This window comes from Lepisosteus platostomus, chromosome 10, assembly GCF_059453375.1.
Source record: "Lepisosteus platostomus isolate fLepPlt1 chromosome 10, fLepPlt1.hap1, whole genome shotgun sequence".
Taxonomy (NCBI): Eukaryota; Metazoa; Chordata; class Actinopteri; order Semionotiformes; family Lepisosteidae; genus Lepisosteus; species Lepisosteus platostomus.
In genome coordinates, this window is record NC_142620.1 from 54446399 (window position 1) to 54466536 (window position 20138).

At 42.2% G+C, this 20138-nt stretch overlaps 1 protein-coding gene across 2 annotated transcripts; it reads right to left on the reverse strand.

Annotated features, from left to right (window-relative positions):
- Positions 1-2385: 2385 nt before the first annotated feature.
- cul4b (cullin 4B) lies at positions 2386-20049 on the reverse strand. Of its 2 annotated transcripts, XM_088597389.1 has the most exons (22): positions 19977-20049; positions 18589-18709; positions 17754-18191; positions 16822-16937; positions 15104-15207; positions 14581-14650; positions 14198-14271; positions 13466-13628; positions 12956-13045; positions 11813-11895; positions 11163-11230; positions 10798-10916; positions 10006-10198; positions 9818-9922; positions 9458-9568; positions 9130-9215; positions 8659-8766; positions 8065-8178; positions 7696-7801; positions 6654-6826; positions 6076-6228; positions 2386-5879 (listed from the first exon to the last, which is right to left on the reverse strand). In XM_088597389.1, the coding sequence occupies exons 2-22, from the start codon at positions 18617-18619 to the stop codon at positions 5784-5786; spliced, it is 2601 nt and encodes an 866-aa protein (XP_088453515.1). In that variant the 5' UTR covers positions 18620-18709; positions 19977-20049; the 3' UTR covers positions 2386-5783. The 2 variants fall into 2 exon arrangements, with proteins under 2 accessions (XP_088453515.1, XP_088453516.1); XM_088597390.1 differs by lacking the exons at positions 18589-18709; positions 19977-20049 and having other exon boundaries at positions 17754-18414.
- Between the last annotated feature and the right edge of the window lie 89 nt (positions 20050-20138).

Here is a 20138-nt window from a genome sequence, read left to right on the forward strand (position 1 = left end):
TGTGTTCTCTAATTTCGAGAAGACTCTCGGAAGTCCCGTTCATGGCCCTCACTTGAAATGAGTGTCTGTTTTGTTCAGGATGTTATTAGAATCCACAGTTTCTCTACAAGGTCCGTTTTCAATGATTGTCCAGTCCAGTCCAGTGCAGGGCCTTGGTGAGCCAGAGCCTGGCAGACAGTGAGCACAAGGCCGGCACATCTCGGGCTTTTCTTATAAAAAGGGTGGTGGCATTGCGGTGGCTCTGTGGCTCAGGATCTGTGCCTGTGGCTGGAAGGTTGCCAGTTCGAATCCCGCGGCCGGCAGAGGAATCCTACTCCGTTGGGCCCCTGAGCAAGGCCCTTAACCCCAACTGCTCCAGGGGTGCCATATAAATGGCTGACCCTGCGCTCTGACCCCAAGTATATCTTCCTGTGTGTGTGTGTGTCTATGTGTCTCATGGAGATCAAGCTGGGGTGTGTGAAAAGACAAATTCCTAATACAAGAAATTGTATAGGGCCAATAAAGTGATCTTATCTTATCTCTTATGCCAGCCCATCGCTGGACACACACAGGGAACAATTCAGAGGAGTCAGTTAACCCAGCCAGTATGTCGTTGGACCGTGGGAGGAATCTGGAGCACCAGAGAAAGAGCCACAGACTGACATCCAACCCAGAACACAAGAGCTGTGAGGCAGAAGCAAACTGCCAAGTCATCATGCTGCCCTAAAAGTCAGTATCGTAATTCTGTTTGAATTATAGCTTCCATAAGAGGCCATAACCTTTTTCATGCAGAATGTTTGGTTTCCTGAAGGAAATACAAAGTTCTACGTGACTGTGAATCCACAAACACAGAAATACACACTAACCCCACGTGTATCTTAGGTCACGGAATACAGTCACTGTCACTGTCCAGAACGTGTTGAGAAAGATATTAAAGTACCTGAACTGTTGAAACATGTACTACCATTTATAAGGGAGAATCAATCTGTCAGTTTTTAAAATACACATCACATTTTTACAGCTTGGAGTTCTGGGCTGAATGATTCTCATTAATTGTTAGTATTGAATAATTATGTATTACTTTGACATGTGCGTAGTTTGTATTTACATACCTTTTGGTTCTCCTTAAATATGCCATTAGATTTTGAAATATTTTTTATCTCATTTTTCATTTTTATTAAAAAGTGCTATGAAAAATAAAGTTAAACCTAATTTGATTTTCAAACTTTTCGGTTTCCATTTCAATCTAAAAATAATCCATTTAAAGTGTGAAATGACATGAAAGCTTTGTTAGGGTATAACATTTAAAAATTGGTTATACTCATTTACTGTAAAATGTAATATACGATGCCCACTTATGATCATTTAGATAAGATCCATGTAAATAAATTAGATTTCATCCTTTTTGGTTTTATACACTCAGCTCAGTAAACAATTATTTTGATCAATTTAACAGAAAGGACTCGGAGGCTTTTAAAAATAATAATTCCCTACACTTACATAGCGCTTTTCTGGACACTGCACTCAAAGCACCTTACAGGTAATGGGGATCCCCTCCACCAGCACCAGTGTGCAGCCCCACCTGGAAAATGCGCTGGCCAGTACTCTGCCCACACACCAGCTCTCAGTGGGGAGGAGAGCAGAGTGATGAAGCCAGTTCAGAGAGGGGGATTACTATGAGGCCATGATTGGTAAAGGCCAGGGGGTGGAGAGTTTGGCCAGGACGCCGGGGTTACACCCCTACTCTTTTCGAGAAACGCCCTGGGATTTTTAATGACTACAGAGTCAGGACCTCAGTTTTATGTCACATTCAAAGAACGGGGCCTTTGTACAGTGTAGTGTCCTCATCACTATACTGGGGCATTAGGACCCACACAAACTGCAGGGTGAGCGCCCCCTACTAGTCTCATTAACACCTTTTCCAGCAATAAACCTTAGTTTTTCCCAGGACTCTTCCATCCAGGTACTGACCAGGCTCACACCTGCTGGGCTTCAGTGGGCTGCCAGCTGTGAGCTGCAGGGCGATATGGCTGCTGGCTCTTGAATACTGCTGCTTGACTGAACTATGCACCACCTGGCACAGTGACAGTATCCAGCTGTCCAGGAGGTGTTGGGCTGGGGATGCTGATATTTTGGATAGCGAGTGCATACATATTTAAATCCAGCATCTCTTTCTTTTGAGCGTTCAGCTTGTTTAACCTTTTTTCTCTGGTTGTGAAAGAGGTGGCCGAGGTGGATGGACACCCCAAATAAGAAGCAGGTGCAATCAGGAAAGAAAATGCACAGAAGAGCACGAACTGCTCCAGCCCCTTGGTACCTGGTGTGGACTCGATGCTCTTCGGGAGGTAAAAAAAAAAGCTAAAATTCTTCTTTAAATGTACAGTATGTAACAAAAACAGGAAAACGTAATTTTTCAAATATTTATTGAATGACACAAAAAACTAGAATACAGACTCTCACTCTTTTCTTTCAAGGGAACATCTATTTACAGTATATAACATACCCTTGACACCCATTTTTTAAGTATTAAAAAGGTTTTACGGCTTTTATAGTAAAGATGTAGACTGTCACATGCCCATTTCATTTTAGTCTGTTTTTTTTAAGCATCACTTTAAAATGTGCAGCTTTAAAAATAAAACAAGTGGGATCCAAATGACAAAACATTTCCAACTTTGAAGAGGCCCTAGCTTTGCAGAAACTGAAATACAGTGCCCATTTTCAGTAATGGCTAGGAGGATGGTGATTTCTAGAATGCAGAAGGAATGTCTGAAGATCACAAGCAGCTCTATCAACAGTGCTCTTCAAAACCTTTATTTCTGCTTTATGGCATCTAACCCAATTGTTAAAATCTAGAGAATACACAGTCCATCTTTTCTGGTGGATTTATATGCAAGCATCTCTTCACTCAAAGGCTTGCTGCTGGCGTTTCGGGAAGGACTGTATCTGTGCGATGCGTTTTCCTCAAGTGTTCTGTGTTGTCTTGGCACGGGTCTCTCGTTAAAAGAACGCACAGAAGTCTTCCAGGATATTTCTCCGACATACGCGTTTTGCATATCCACAAGCTACCTTTTCTGTGTGATGTTTTTGGCACCATCTTTGTTTACAGCTGCGGAATCTGAGATGCAGGACAGCTCTGGGAAGAACCATGCATTCCTAGATTGCTGGAAATTCAAGTTCTATAGAGTATTCTTAGTGTCTAAAATTTAGGTGAAGCCTGGTCCAGTAAATACACTACAAATTCAACTTGCAGGGGAGATTTTTTATAAATTGTCCAAAGGTAAAGTAGTGATCACATTCTGAAGATATAACCTGCCTTACCACAGCTTCAGTAAAAGAAATCTTGGGATATCCGGAGTCTAACGTGTAAATCATTAGTAGTGCTAGCAAAAATGCAACCGCAACCAAGTTACATAGTATTTTAACACTAGGACAGTCTGATCTTTTCACCCACGTATATTCACAGTTACATTATCCAATGAGACACAACACACAGTATTGAAGGTGTCTTTACTGCCAAGGAATGATGAATAACTTGCGTAAAGTTTTTGGTTTTCCTGAGATTTTATAAACAGAAACTTGTCACGACTTTAGAATTAAAGAGACTTTTGCGTCCTGAACAAAACACAGATTAACAAATCTTAGCTACCAAATGGCATGGGTAAACCACTGAACTTCCAAGAATAAGTTTTTGCTATACCTTTTCCTCCAGAGACTAAATGTGAAAAGGATATAACGGATGCATCATAACTGGCCTCTGCACTTATTCTGAAAACCTATTTAGAATTTTTATTGCTACTACTGATCCAAAATTAAATTGGGAACCACTTCAAATGTACTCAAACAACCAAGTAATAACATCCCCCCCAAAAAAACACAGATTAAAACACATGAATCCTTCCTTAACAATGATTTTCTTCACTATATTTATAGAAACAAAGCAAGAGATCTGAAGTTTAAAGAACTTCTGTTCAGTAAATAGAGCAATGTGTCACATCCTCATCTGGTTCAACGCTCGGCTCTTCTTGCTCTTGTGATCTGAAGGCATGCACTTTTGCAACAGCAGTCAAAAGATTGCATTACACTTCCTATGGGCTGTAGCAGTAATTTTAGCAGTTCTGCTTCCTAATGGTGACACGCATAATTCAAACAGGGCAATTTTCTTTCACTTTTGAAAACCAAAGCTTAAGAGTCAAGTTCAATTGAAGAAACTCCAGCAAAGAGCCACTGCAAAATGACAATGCAGAGTCTAAACATCTGGACATCACACAGGTCTTTTCGCATCAGCACAAAAGGAGCAGCTCATAAAGCCGCTGAGTGTGCCTTGAAAACTGTAACAACCTACAGCTAACAGCAAGTTTCAAAAGCTTAAAAAATAACCTGAAGTCAGAATCAGGCAATCTGCTTTGGACAAACAAAAAAAAAAACCAGATCTTTCTGCTTTTACAGACTTGGGTTCCGGGAATACACAATTAAGAATAAAACAAAACAAAATATTTGAACGCTTTTGTTGTTTAATCTGTTGTAGCAATAAAAAAAATATATTAATGAACTCAAATGTAGACAGCAGTCAGGTCCTGCATATTGTACACCAGTAACCTCACAGCTATCACAAATAAATGGCTCTATCAGTCCACTTGCTAACATACAGTGGACTGCAGTGAGCACTTTATTCAGCCTATAGAACCCTGTGGGACTAAACTGCACTATCAGTGTTATAATTCTAAAATCCCAAAGAATCTGTGAAATAATAAAGATAAGGACTTTTAAATACAGCCCTGGGTAATGAACAGCGTTTAGGCAAAAAAAACACACGTGAACATTAATGAGGAAAAGCACATATACTTTAACTTTTTTAACAGCTCTTATATTTAAAACAGACCTGTTTTTGTAAATGCAGAGTTCGGGTCGTACTTTGTTCTTTAAATCTCAGAAAAAAGAACAACTTCTAGACAGTTTTGCATATACACACAAAAACTTTAAAATGTCAAAATGGAAATCCAACATCCAAAAAAAGTTTTAATATGCATTAATAAGTAACCATGTTTAGCAGCATCAAAAAAATCCAATACAGGTGAAGTGCTGTCTTTTTTGGCACCTTACTCTTCGAAATAGTTTATCCTCTTTAACTACAATTTCTTCTCTTGCTCTTGTGACTGTACTGAAAAAATGCAGTGATCTTCAGAATTCTTTGCAGTCAAAACTAAGATCTGAAAAAGGAAAAATCATTCTGCTCTGGAAAACGTATGGACTTGGCGAGAAAAGGGTAAAAAACGGTAGAATGAAATTGCTTTGTCAGCATCTGTCTGCCCGATTACAAACGGGTACCTAAAACTGTGCTGGCTGAACCAACAGGCTTTAGTTTACTGGGCTTTCATACAGAATCTGTGTCGAAAGTCTCCTGCATGGGGCAAACACAGCGAAAGAAAAGTAAAAAGTGATTTAAAAAAGGAAAAAAAAAAAAAACTAGGATGCCATAAACATATAATGGACAAAATGTAAGTTTCAAAATAAATACTGTTTTCTTTTATAAAAGCAATTTAATATACTCATCCAAACCCCATGTTTTGTCTCGTTATCCACGGTGACCTTTGCTTCTCATTGACCAGCATTCTGAAAATGGATAATATTCTCTTTAATGGGCATGCAGTCCGCAGGAAAACAGTCCCCAGAGCACGTTGTGTTTAACAGGGGCCACATCCATTCTGTTGTCGGTCGCTGGGTTCAACAGGGTGATAGTGACGTCCACTGGAGCCTGGGATACGAGGCCAAGTGCTCAGAGCAGCTGACAGCGCGCGAAATCTCCTCTACGCCACGTAGTTGTACTGGTTGGGGTTCTCCTTGTCACGTTCCATATAGTCCCTGTCAATTAGCGACTCTATTCTCTTCTTCAAGTCAGCCGGCTGAAAAAAATGGAGGCGAAGGAGATTAGCGAGGTGCAGAGCAATACTCTAATCGGCTTTCTTCCTCCTGTTTAGATTTGAGACTTTCTCTTTGGAACTGCTGATTCTGTACGACTTGGCTCTTCAGCTAAGTAGAGGTTTTTACTACAATTTAAGGAAAAGGGAGAAAATTACTACATTATGGCAGCATACTAACCTTGACTGGGAATTTGAGCTGGTTATACACCTCTGACACCAGTAGGTTGTGGCTCAGGGTCTTCCTCATCTTCATTATCCTGACGATAGCAGCATCGATCTGGTACTGCCGGTCCTGGAATACTCTCTCTGTAGTGCTGGCTTGTTCCTCCACCTAACAACAAATAAATAACACCAATAACTGTATTGCTTTTTCCATATGCCTCCAATAACAACTCTGTGATTTTTAAAAAACGTTTGCTCCAAATTAGCATTTTATCACACGAACGTTCTCAAAAAAGGATTACTGGTAAAAGAAAATCTTGGAAAACAGGACTTTTACATAAAAAATTGCTAATATTTTTTTTTTCGCAGTAATTGTGAGGGTTATAGAGTGGAGATGAAAAACATGACTAAATGTTTGAAATAACATATATTGCTAATCATAAAGTGATTGGCTTCTTCACGTAATTAGCATCAACGTGACTACAGCCGTTGAATGAGCTACTCGGAAGGGAAAACAAATCCCTGTAAACAGCAGACGCGTCCGTCAGTTCAGCGCTGCTTCCTTCTCCCTCACGGGCCCGTGAAACCGCGTACCGTCTCTTTCATCTGGATCTGGTTGATCTTTATCCGGAAGAGCTTGTGCCTGAAGTCGTCGTTGCAGGTGAACTTGTCTCCGTCCTCCACGTCCTTGCTCTTGGGGGTCTTGGTGAGGACTCTGGCCTTGCCGCAGGCCAGGGACTGCAGTGTCCGCCGCAGCTCGCTGTCCTCTGCGCGGGACGCAACACAATTCTTGGCATTCGGTTCGCAGACTCGGGAGAGAGAACCTCCCCGCAGTGGCCGCGGCCCGACTGAAACCCGGCTCTCGGAGAGCCGCGAGCAGAGACCGTGGGGGACGCAGCTCTTTGAACACTCCGAGAAGAAGAGAAAATCACCAGGAAACACGCGAGGCCCTCCAGGAACGGAGATCGAGTACCCTGGCCAAGAGCGCTCACGAGCAAATGCGTTTGTGACCTGTATTTTAGGTGGTTGCACAGGCTTTTCTTGGGCAGTAAAACCTATTTGCCCCTTTTCATATTTGCTTACAGAAATTACTTGGGAAACGTCTACCTACAGGCAAAAACAAAGCCGAGAGAATAACCTGCTTCTTCAAACATTCAGGGTCACAGCTTCATACAAACCTACCATTTTCACAAGGAAACTCTGTCAAAGGACAGAAAGCCCTTTGGAAATACCTAGGTTAACACACTACACTTCTCCAGCCAATAAAACAGTGACAATGCTACAGTTAGCAGGTGAATCAATCATCTCCAGATCACAAGGCTGCTGCAGATTCTTTTTCATGGTGTACTGGATAGTAAAACACTTTTGTATAGACAATTCCACTCATTTCGACTACTTATGACTGTCAGCTCCCAATCTGAGTCCAAAGGTCTTTCCTACTCTTTATTATGAACCTCACAATGTGACACAAAGTAGAAAATAAAGGAGCTTATTTTCATGCCAAACTGAAGCCGTTTTATCCTAGGAAATTGGATACGGTTCACACCAATTCCATTTTTGTAATGGAAAAAAAGGAGGAAAAAGCAAAGTTTGGCTGCAATCCCCTCGCACAGCTGAAAAAAAAAACATTACAAACCTATTCCAGTTGCCTGCTTAATATCTTCCAAACTGAACTCCTCTCCTTCGTTGAACATAAGTAACACCAACGTCTGGAACAGTGAAACCTGCAGCTCTTTTTTACCCTGGGGATGGGGGAGGAAGAAACAAAACAAAAACCGCAGAATGATTAGAAATATAGAGTCTGAGCTGCAGCTGAAGAACCGATTAACCAAGCCAGGCTTCAGCTGGTTTTACAGAAGACATACTGTACAGGCTCAAATCTCACCACTGCACCGTACCAGACGTTAACAGAAAAGTCTACAGAAGAATTGATTTCTGGAATTTGACTGTAGGACATTCAGCAGATTCTCAATGCTCACTCCGTTATGGTAATTAAGAGGATTACCTCCTTAAATTCAGCTTTTAGTACACAGTGTCCTAATGTGGACTGCCACTGAAGTTTCCTCCCGCTGTGCTTCCCAAGGTAAAATGTCTTAAAGATCTCCTGCAGTTTGACCATCTAGAGAGAAAGGAGAGGACGCCGTTACCGACACGCGGTCCGCACCGTGACTCGTCGAGCTGCTCGCCCTCGAGAGAGAGAGGGAGCCCCTGCGCGGGCAGATGCCTGGTACACTCGCAGACGGAAGGGTGAAGAAATTCACGCGAACTGACGAGGGAGCCCGCGCGGCCGAGCTCCACCAGCCTCCGATCTGCCCACCAGCTCGCAGTGGAGTCAACGCACCGGCCCGCCGACGGCATAACCCCTCCTGCCGAGGGTCCAAGGAGCCAGCAGTGTGCGAGAAAGACAAGTGGGTCCGCCGCGTGGCTAGGGCAGTGGGGAGTGTCCACTGGCTTTGTTCTCCACACGCAGCACAGGAGCTCAAGATGCAACAGCTCGGCTGTGGAACCACTTTCAGACTGGATCGGCGTAAGATAGAAACGGAGATTCCAAAAAACCCCAATAATAAACGTTTGACAGATAGTCACCATCAGCACTGACCTCTGGGGGCAGGTGAACTTCCATAGGCACGTAGGTTGGCCAATAGCCCATTGTTAAAATATTCACTGTCAGTTCAATGTTACCAGGTATGTTTTGACATTGCATATACTGTTGAGGAAAAGAAAGAAATATCTATTAAAATATAAAACAAACACATCGCGCAACCACGTGGACTAACTTTCGAATTCTGAAATTAGCATTGTGACGTGTTCTCTTAAAAATGATCGCGCTAATGAACAACGTTCTACGTAGGAATACCGAAATGATTAACCTCTTGAAGATGGAAAACTAACCATTTAAACTAAAATATCGTAAAAGGAAAAAACCTCCTGAAAAGCAAAACTGTCACCCAGTCCTGCGCTGAGGGGGTCTTGCAGAACGACGAACGAGACGGAATAAACGCACTACAGATCAGCTCGGTTCCACGTGGCTCAGGGACCCGCGAGGACAAGACTGCCAGAGCAGGATTACCTGCTTGAACTGCACCATGATGTCCTTCGAAAGTTCCATGTCCTTGAACATCCCTTCCAGTTTACTGGTGAAGGCAGCTCCGCACTCTGGTGGAGGGGAGGAAAAACAAAAACGCATTCAGAAAGGCGAGACAGGGAAGAGCATCAGTTTCACAGAGATTTCGATTTCAGATGAACCAACAGACACCGCGCCGAGAAGCAGACCGACCCTAAACCCTCTCTGGCTCACTGCCGTTGCCGCGCAAGTCTCTCTTGGTGGGTGGGATTGCAGAAAGCCCGCCTGCACGCGGGGCCTAACCAGCACCCAGGAAAACGGGGGTGCGACTGACCGTGTTTGAGCTTGGACAGCATGGACTTCTCCGCGTCCACAGAAGCACTCTTCCCCACCAGCAAGCGCTTCGCTAGGTCCTTCTTGTAGAAGGCCTCAAATACGTCTTTGCCTGCAAAGAAACGGGATGCTCAGAAATATTAATAATAAAAACAATAACGGTCTATAACAAAAAAACAAAATCAATGAAATGATGAATGGAGATAATCCAGGAATATGTTCTTACCCCTGGGAAACCAAAATAATATAAGGTTATCTAAGGAAAAGATTACTCTACAAAGCACTTCATTTAAAAAAATACATAATTCTGGCTGTACTGAAAAAAGTGTTATTAGAAACACCTATAGCTTGAAGACGTTACCATAAATGAACCTGAAGATGATCATTATCTTGTCCAACATTTTTTCCAGTTCCTCGTCTGTAGCCTCCTTGTTTCCCGCTCGGAGCTTCGAATCCACATATTTAGCTGTAAAATGGAAAATTAAACTGCAGCAAATTCAAAGGACTGTTTTGCAGTTTCCACCTAAGCAAACCGAGACCAAGACCTACCGATAAGCTCAGCTGGTTTGTTGGGCCTCTTATTGATAAAAGTTTCAAATGCTTCCTTCATGGCGTTGACAAACTTCTCATTCTTCAGGAAGCAGATGTCGATGATGTGATCCACCTTGTCTTTGAAATCCAACAGCTCCTGGACCATCGTCTTGTCCTTCTCGGGGTTGATGACGATTGTGCTTCCGAAGGCCTGCGAAAAGGGACAATGAATTCCTGGACAGTTCCCAAGCCAAGCCTTCCCACCTGCGAGGACTGTCCGCTCAAAGTGCTTGTACTTCTTTTGAAGTGTACTACAGTACTACAGCTTAGACCTGAGGCCGGAGCCAGAGCCGGAGCGGGAGACGGACACAGCAGGCTCAGGGTGCGATAGAGGACTAAACCCTGACTGGACGCCCCCCCACTGCAGGTCACACTCACACTTATACTGGGGCAATTAAAAAAAGGCCAATTAACCTGGTCAGCATGTGGGAGGAAGAAAACCCACACAAACATGGAGAGAACATGCAGATAATGCACAAAAGGGGCTCCAGTGTGGATCACCATGATTCTTAGGATTGACAGTGTGACAAAGTCATTGCTTTCTCCCCCATCTTACTTTAATCCACTGTTCCAAGTGTTCCCCCTTTCTAGAAACGACAAACTGACTGGAATCTAGAAACCAAAACCGGCAACGAGGGCCCAAATGGCCTGCGCGCCCTTTGACCCCGTGCTCCTAAGAGGGGCCAGACGTTGTAAGAAAGCCGCCACAGCAGACAGCAGGAGTGCCGCGCGGGCAGCCCTGCAGCAGACCTTGATGTACTCGATCCAGTGCTGCAGCAGGACCTGCACGCCTCCGCGCACCCGGCTGAAGAGCTGGTAGAGCAGCGACAGGTCCTGGATCCGATTCTCGTCCAGGAGGTGGTTCAGGCCTGGTGGGAACACGGGGAGGGGCAGGAAACAAAACGCTGCTTTAAAACCCAGAGGATTTTCTTTCCAACACAGGGGGGGTCTTGTTCCTCCCAGCTGGGAAGTCTGTCCTGATTTAACAAAGTTTTCAAATGAGAGTTTCCCCCCCTGCAATTGGATGCAACCTCCCACGACACCCCTTTCTGCATTGAAACACACAGTAGTTGGACAATAAGACATCATTTCCTTAATTTAGAAAAGAGGCATACCTTTCTGAAGGGTGGCTGTTAGATGTTCACCTAGTAGCTGCTTTTCCACAGTGGCTATAAGGGGTTTTCTAGAAAAACAGAAGAGAGGACTTCATACAGAGGGGCAAGACCACAAGTCACCCATGTAGCTGCTTCCTGTCTCTTTGCCCCCCAAGAAGAAACGAGTCTTGCTTCTCTGCTCTACCTCCAATAACACACAAAGAGGAAGGCCAAAAAGTGAAAATCAAAGCTGGGGGGAAGATAGAATCATCTGTGCTTCGTTTCTAATCCACTGCTTAACCAAGACATCTCTGCCTTTTATCAGTCAATTCATACATTCCTTGTAATTTATAATAAATTGTAAAATAATTTAAACGAGTCCTGCATGTGGATGTCAATGATGTTAAGGTCTAATAAAGAACGCTTTAATACTAAGACCCTAAGAAGACAAGATTCTTTAATGGCAGGAATACGCAGCCAACAAAACTCATCAATATATTTTGAGCATATCTTCGTGACATTATGAATATTTTGCCATGTGCAACGTCGCAAAAAGAAAGCAGTCCGAGTTCACACCAGTGATAATGAAGAACAGTTTGTACCTTGTCAGCTTGTTAAAATTTTATCCCCTGAGATTCCACCTGAACTTCAGGAGGTAAGCCGGGACTTACTGTGTGCTCTGGTCTAAATACGTGATAACTCTGTCCGCCTCCTCTTCTAAACGCTTATTTACATGGTGAAGGTACTCGGGGACCTGAAACGAGAAAGCTCAGTCCTCAGCAAGACCACAGCCCACCCATGTAGCTTCTTCCCGTCTGTGTCCCCCGAAAAAGAAACGAGTCCTGCTTCTCGCCAAGACCTCCGATGACAAAGAGTAGCGACAGAGGATTTTCTTTTTCTTAAATTTACTACTAAAGTACAAAAACAGTTTTGATTCACTGAGAACTTCATTTATTCCCCCAACTCTGACTGTTTATCTCCATCGCAGCACCATCAGCCATAATATCGTGTTCAAAAACCCCTCTATCTGTAGACGGTGAAGCTGAAGACGGACCTGGCAGGCTCAGGGTGCGATGGAGGACTAAACCCTGGCTGGACCTCACTCCACTGCAAGCTTGGGCATGTGTGAGGAAGCCCGAACAGCACAGAAAACCCACACTGACATGGAGGGACTCAGCACCGAAGGCAAGCCAATCTGGAGCACCAAGATCTTCTTAGAAAAGTCAGATTCACGGCACGACACAGTAATTGCTTTCTCCCTGTCCTACTTTAATCCACAGATCTTTAACCCCCGAAGCAAACACAAGTAGGCAGCTACGCCGATGACCAGGGATTGACCTTCTCAATAATCACATATCCATCCAAAATAAATACCCAGCAAATCCACGGGTCTTTCCTTGTATCCACACATGCTGGCCACCTGCAGAACCTCTGACCGCGATAAATCACGCTGGACAGGACAGCTGCTATGAATCTGGAACTACAGGATCAGCCCTCTCTCAAAATACCCCGAAGTCAATAGTGCGTTTTTTTTTTTTATTTGGTAGCCTTATTTAATAAACTTACAGTCTATGTATAAATCCTCTTTATAAAAAAAGAAGCAAGAGTAAAGCAAGGTCACCGATACCCAACAGTCACAGCAGGTTTCATTTTGAATCATCACCACTGCATTAAACAAAAAGGCTAAAAAACATAATGCATTAAATGTTTTAATGGTTTTATAAAACAATCTGGGACACGCATAAAAGCAATTAGAAAAAGCTACATGTAAACAGAGTTGAAGAGTTCGCGTCCCTTAAAAAAGTGCAAGTTACCTCTCTTTCTTGCATCAGTCTCTGTCCTTCAGCAGCATACAGGCGGTTAGTCTCTTCCAAAAACCGCTGCTCAAATGAGTCTTGATAAATCTGTTGCAGAACAAAAGGTATGCCAGTTCATGTGAAATGGGTATAAGCTGAAGGCATAGCTAAAAGAAATCAGCCATACTTCGGTTAGTGCAACTATAAAAACAGACTTAATAGGTTATTTTCAAATCTACAGATTTATTCCCTGCAGTGTAAAATAAATGTTTTCTTTTCTTCTGCAAAAATAATTAAGTCTGCAGTAAATTAGGAATATACAAAATGACGGCACAAAACTCAGTCGTAAATCCTTTAAGTGGTTTTTCATACTTGCATCAAAGGCATTTTTAATTTTGAAATGGTCTCTTCTGGTAGATTTGAATATAATGAAGAAACGGTGTCATTTTAAAGAGCTGTTTTTTTTTAAATGAGGAAGATTTTAAGACGATGAGAATTCCTAGGATTTCAGTCTTGCAGAAGACTTGCCTGCAAATCCGACAGCATGCTCAGGAGGCTCCGAAGCAAACTCCGGTCGATGGCCTCCCCATTTCGCTCTCTCTCAATCAACAGCAGGATGCCATCGATCGTCTTGTTCTGGACCTTCTGATCACTAATTATGTAGGACCTGAACAGCTCCAGACCCATATCCCTGGAACAACATGGAGCCAAAGTTCAGCAAAGATCAAACGGACCAGGAAACTGCTAAAAGGGAATTTATCCTTTTCACAGCTGTTAAGCCTGACACAACACATTATTGATAATTTCTATTGACTTTTGTCTTATTCACAAGAGCGTAGGAGTAAACTGCAACGCAATTTATAAAAACAAAAACGAATAAGTTGTCTGCAGTTTCAACCACTTTCCTGCTGAATACAAGACAAGGGAAGAGAGTCAATCCTCTATGAAAATTAACGACTTTTCAAGAAATTCTGGACATTCAAGAAAAAAACATAAAAGGCTTCAGTTTCTATCAAGGTAAAGATCAAGACACTTAAAAATGTCAGACGGGGACAGATTTAAATCCTTGGTTTAAAACACTGAAATGCTCATTGCTAACAAAATGTTTTTCTTATACAGTATAAACATTTTGTTAGAGAAAGATCAGAGGGTAATCTGAACAAGAATACTGAATACTTATTCTGTTTTAATGGCAAAATGATTAAGAATACACTACTTAACATGTTCCAGACAAAAAAAAAGTTAATTAAGATAACTTACCAGATGGATGGCAGCATTGAATTTTGTAAAACATATGTTCGATCCAGAAATAGGAATATACTTCTAATCATGATCTGTAAAAAACAATTATTAACATTGGCAAAGGCTAAAAATAAGGAAGTGTCTTGTTCAATAAGTGACAACAATACTGTATACATTTCAACATCTTTTGCATGCATTTTTTAATATGCAAACCACTGGGAACTTCATGACTTAACAGTAGAACAACGTGATATCTTTGAAGACGTACTGAGGGGTTTATTAAACTTTACACAACTGCATATTCAAAATTAGTCAAATTATGAATCACTGTGTTATATAACCGTTGATGTCTGCAGTTAGCAATGGCAGAGATCTTCCTTGGTTTAATGTGTTAGTCTTACCATTTGTCTGCAGTGATCCTGCCAGCACTTATCGATCTTCTTTAGGAAGAGGACGCTGTCCAGAGCATCCGTGCATGGCTGAGTTAAGGAAGGGATCTTGGTCGAGGACATCCTTAGAGACACTATAGAGCTAGAATGCTTATATTATCTGACAGCATGATTAACAGCATAGCAAAGCATGGTGCATTACCTCCAGGAGTACTTGAAGACAACCCATTTATTATAAAATATCCACGAAATGATCCAGGGAAAAATGTTTCAGGGATGCCGCTGGATGTCACTAATTTAAAACTACAGCAAGAGTAGTAACCATTCTGAAACATATTAAACGATTCAATTCCAGCATAAAAAAATAAAATTTTATGCTCAACCAAATCTTTGCAAATTCTTTTTACCGTTCATAAACACTTTGCCTCCAAGGAGAAAGAGAGGTACTTTCATAAGTGTACAGTGATAAAATTGACGCTTCAGTGAAAGAAAAAAAAAAAGTTAAGAGGGCAATCTTGCCCATTGTAAAGGATATTCTCTGAACTGATGGATCTGTGCCTTAATGTGGTCTTCACACACTACCCTCAACTGCTTATAAAGATTTGCAGAAATTTTATGGGAGCAGAGATTTTCAACAGCCTGAATTAGAGAAAAACAGTTAAAAAAACATTTTAAAAATCCACCCCAGTTCAAATGTGCAGCACATCAAATAGAAGTCTAATATTGGCTCATTACATAATTCATTCAAAACCCATTGGTGGCAAATATAACAATAAAATGACTTCGAAAGCACAACAGGAAGTCACTGGATAAAACTAGATAAAACTCTCATGAAATAAACCAAATCAAAGCATCAAAAAACTACATTAGCCTAAAATTAATGACTGAACCTATAAAACTGATCCAGTCCCCAAGCAACAAAAAAACCCATTTCACTCACATTATTGGTGAGCATACAAAAAGCACTCTATGAAACAAATTTAATCATGCATTCACACAGCTTTTGCAGTAAGTTATTTTGAGTATATACAGTTTACACATTTATATCTTGCAATGGTGAGATTTCTTGAGGTCACATTCTCAGATAATATGGATATAAGCAGCACGAAAATTCAGAATTTGGCAGCTAGTACCCTAAAGAGGTCATAGGCAAGTGATCACATCACTCCTATTCTGGAGTCGTGCACAGGTTGCCTGTCACATTTCAAGTCGATTTTAAAATCTGTCTGCTTTCGTTCAAGGCTTTAGGTTATGGCTCCTCCTTATCTAGCAAACATGGTATCGATTTCTTTGCTCAGGTGACTGTCTCACTGTGTTCCCACAGCTCATCTACACTTTTATGATCAACAAACTTTTTTGTTGCTATGCTCCAGGGCAGCTTGGAACATCATCCTAGCAGAAATCAGGACTTTGGGTGCTTGTAGAATGTCTTTTTCGCACGATGGTTTTATCCTCTACATTTTTTTTTCTACTGTGATATGAGCTATTTATACAACCTACAGCCTGTTATCACTGAATATGGTGCCCTTCACTTTATTATTGAATATGGTGTCTTTAAAAGCAAACCATCTCATTTCATAATAATTCACAAGTCAACTGCACAGTAACACCATACTCTGTACATAAGCAATCCTATGAATTTAAAAGTCTCTAATCCAAAAAACATGCACACAACCATTCCATGAAACAAAAACTTACTAAAAATGCATTAAGGGCTACAAAACAGCCTCTTCCCATCAGCAATTCCAGTTTCAAAATACAAGCCATTTCATTCAACAGAATGATTACACATCCAACTTCAGTAGATTATATAAAAAGCAACAGTCCTGTATCCCATGTATAAATTCAGTAAAAACACCAAAGATGTCTGCATTCTCAATGGACAGTGAATAGGTCACAGTGAAAGCCGAAAACAATTTGCTCTTTAATCTATAACATCCACAACCCCTTTACTTGTACTACTGATGTGCTAGACGACAGCAACTGGCTGCAGTTTTATGATAATTTTCTGTTTAATTGGGGCAATCTGATTATGCTGGTCCCGATCAAGGGCAGCCAGATCCCAGCAGTTACCAGCGATTAGTGTTAATGCTCTAAGAAATTGAATCAAAGGAAACAGTTCACCGACACGCATGGCCCTTGCAGCCAGGAAAACAGACGTGAATTAAACCCAGTCGTTCGAATGACACAAAGCCTTGGGCTTCCTTGCACAACCAGCCCGCAGCAGGAATGGACAAAGTCTGTTTGTCATACCTGGTAGAGCTCCTCTAGGTTATACTTGATTGAAGTGCTGTTCTGAATGGCCTCCACTGCCCCCTTCAGTTTCTGCCAGGTTTCGTTGGTATAGTTTTCTGGCAATTTGGGCTTTTCTGCAAAAGAGGAGGATCGCAATGGAGAGGTTTCTTGAGGTCAGTGTGGTGCTGGGGTGCTCGCCATTCATTTACAGCTCCCCAACACGTGGCCTCGCAGAATGAGGTGAGTGCAAGTAAATGACAACAGCGGAGACACCCTCCGGGCCTCACAGGCATACAGCATGTGGAACAGAGCCCCTGAGCTCAATTCTCCGCTAAAGGGAAAGACAACTGTACAGACTGTGATCTTGAAAAAGCAGGAGAGGACTTGAAAAATAGTGCACGTTACCTGCCTGTTTCATTAATATGGCTACAGACATCCACAGAGCTGTACTGTAGTGAATTCTGTAGGAGTCTGTAGTAGTTTCACTGAGGCAAGTCTGCCATGACTGACAGCGTTAAGAACGAGCCATTTAAAAGGCTAGGGAGCCCCGTGCTCACTCTACTCAGGTTCCTACAACTATGCTTTACAACGTTAGAGTAAAGGGTGCCTATCTGGCATCAACAGAAGGCTTTCATAGGAACAAACATCTGAGCAAAACACCTCTGAAGTTTTACACAGGTAATCGAACCTTCACAACACTGGAGCAGTAGCAACCCAAACCTGTTTAAATCTGCCGATGCTCTTAATTACACCACGACCAACGGACGCATTTAGAGAGGAGAAACACTTAAAAGATCTAAATAACACCTCAGTACGTAAGACTGGTGATGATTAAATGCCGTAATTCAAACTTCCACCGACTTTGAGCCAAGCACCGCTCGTCATCGCACGGTTCGGCCTGGGGGAGAGGGGACAGCGAGTTGGCAGCGGCCGGCGTGCAGGAAGGTTACCTTTGAAGTTCTTGATCACTAGTTTCTTGGCAGCTCCGGGTTTACTGTTGGAGAAGGTGGCGGAACCGGTCGAGGTTTTGGTCAGTCCGTTAGCGTGGTGTCCGACCCCGGCGGCCAGAAAGGCGTTTTTTGCCTTGTTACTGGACGATGCAGATGATGAAGATGACTCCTCAGCCATTTTCACATTCAGCCCAATGAAATCCACGGAGTCCTCGAACCTCAGTTTCTTTTGTATGTGGTGAGAGGTGGGAGACCCGGAGGAGCAGGACGCACTGATGTTTTTGGGAGGAGACGAAGACAGGGAATCAAAGTCTTCCTTTTCGGAGCTGTTTATTTTTCTCTTTTTGGACGTTGAATTATTGCTGCTACCGTTATTACCATCAGAAGCTGCTGGTCTAACCTCCTGAGCTGGCGGTGGGGGATTAGGGGTAGATAAACCTGTTGGAAACATGAAAAAAATTACAAAATCAAATAGCCAGTCTGTTAATCCTAAGAGCCTTCAGGTTTGACGTTGACGCTCCGTGTGTCTTTGAGCTTCGACTCCTCTTATTTCACACGTTCTCGTCTCTTTTTAATTGAAAACAGACAATAAAATGAGACTACTGCTCCACTCTTAGATCCTCTTTCTTGTTATTGGCAAAAAAAAAGATGGCTGGAAACTACTTCCTCCGGGGCGCACTTGAACTCCACGGACTGAAAAACGTTTTTAACCCCATGTTCGAGTTTTCTGCCACAGAAGCCTAGACTATCCCTGAAGACTGTAGTATTCTCGAGATTAATGTGCCCCACATCTGAATACCAACTTATAATCAAGTATAACCATAGCTTGACCTACCGGAAGTACTTCCGTCTTTCATCGCAAGCATCGGGGGAAAAGTGGCCACTTGTATTCTGGACTTTAGCCCCCAGGTGGCGCCCTGACAGTCTGAACTAGTTGAAGTTTCGATTCAAGTTTTCTTTTTAAGAGAAAAAAAAACACCTTCGGGTTAGTATTTTATTTTAAAAGCTATTATTTGATCACGTTTAATCTAAAAAAGAAAAGGTTACAAGTTAATGTACATAACCATTATGACGTGGAACATGAACTTAATTGCATAACCAGAGAGGTTAGGGCTAGGTTAAATAACTCAGCTACCCAAACATATATATATATATCTTAGCTACCCCTGATTCATCTTTACTCAGTAAGGTTTCGTTATAATAAAAGTCTTTATTATAAGGAAGAAATATTAATAAAAAATGTATAGTCCTTATTTCATTCCTTTTTCTGCTGCTATTCAATACCAAGACACGTTTCGCACATCCATTCATTATAAAAACAGTCTTGGCAAGATTATTCCTGGGAGGTGTCGCAGACTCGAAGAAATGCGGATCCCTTTCCGGAAGGACAGGGTGTTAAAGAGAGACTGCTCTTTTTGAGAGGGTGCCAGCCTATCGCCTGACACAAACACGCTGTGATCGCTAAGAGAAACCAGTAAGCTGGAATGAAGGATTTTAAGAGGTGGGAGGAAACCGGCGTTGTCGAAGAAATTCAGGCACAGGAGGAACATGTAAACTTCACACAGGAGGAGCACAAGGCCGGAACCAAACCCAGAGAAAAATGTTAAATGTGTCTTAAACCTCATTTCACGCTTCTGCTTGTGTCGAATATGTACTGGATTTGGCATGTAAAGGCAAATATTCCTTGTTTTTGTAATTGTAATTATGACGTTGAAGCAGAAATGACACCACATTTGAACCATATGATAGGCGGAAAGATAGTCCGTGGGTAAGGCACAAATGGAGAACAGGACAAAGAGAAGTTGGTTACTATCATTAGATAAGTGCAAATTAGTTCTCAGCAACACAATGAGCAGACCAGCCACACAACTTCTCAATAGCATGTTGTTTACCAGATAAAAAAAAATATTTTTGAAAAGCATTTACATAAATAAAATACAGGGTATACATGCTAGACGCTTTTGCCCAGTGTACTTAGTTTGCTCTTAGCTCTGCGACCGGAACTGCTATAACGTAGGTTGTATTATAGTTTGATTAGTTGTGTATGTATTTTGTAATGTTTCATTCTTTGATTAATTATACAGGATTCATCCAGACATTTTCCTGCAAGGCAGGATACAGACCGGACTGGACCCCAGTGCATCGCATCACTCACGGAAGACACTTTAAATAAGTGTCAGACAGCATGTCTTCGGGCTACTGAAACCAAACAAACGCACTCACTAATAGCCAAGGGGTTGATAACATACAGACTTCAACACAAACGACTCCCACGGCGGGATCCAACTCTGGTCAAGAGGTGTGAGACAGGAACACATGCCCTAAAAGGAAATCCCTCTAGAAACCGAAACTGAACTCTATGGTAGAAGCCGGGTGCCGTAAACC

Bases quoted from the DNA above. Each gene is read 5' to 3' on its own strand.
- cul4b (XM_088597389.1), bottom strand. From the start codon at position 18,619: ATGCTTGCGATGAAAGACGGAAGTACTTCCG. The intron at 9,216-9,457 runs GTCAGTCGCACC...CCCCTCCACCAG, and splicing joins GCTGTCCAAGCTCAAACACG to AGTGCGGAGCTGCCTTCACC. The intron at 7,802-8,064 runs GTAATCCTCTTA...CCCCATCCCCAG, and splicing joins TAAAAGCTGAATTTAAGGAG to GGTAAAAAAGAGCTGCAGGT.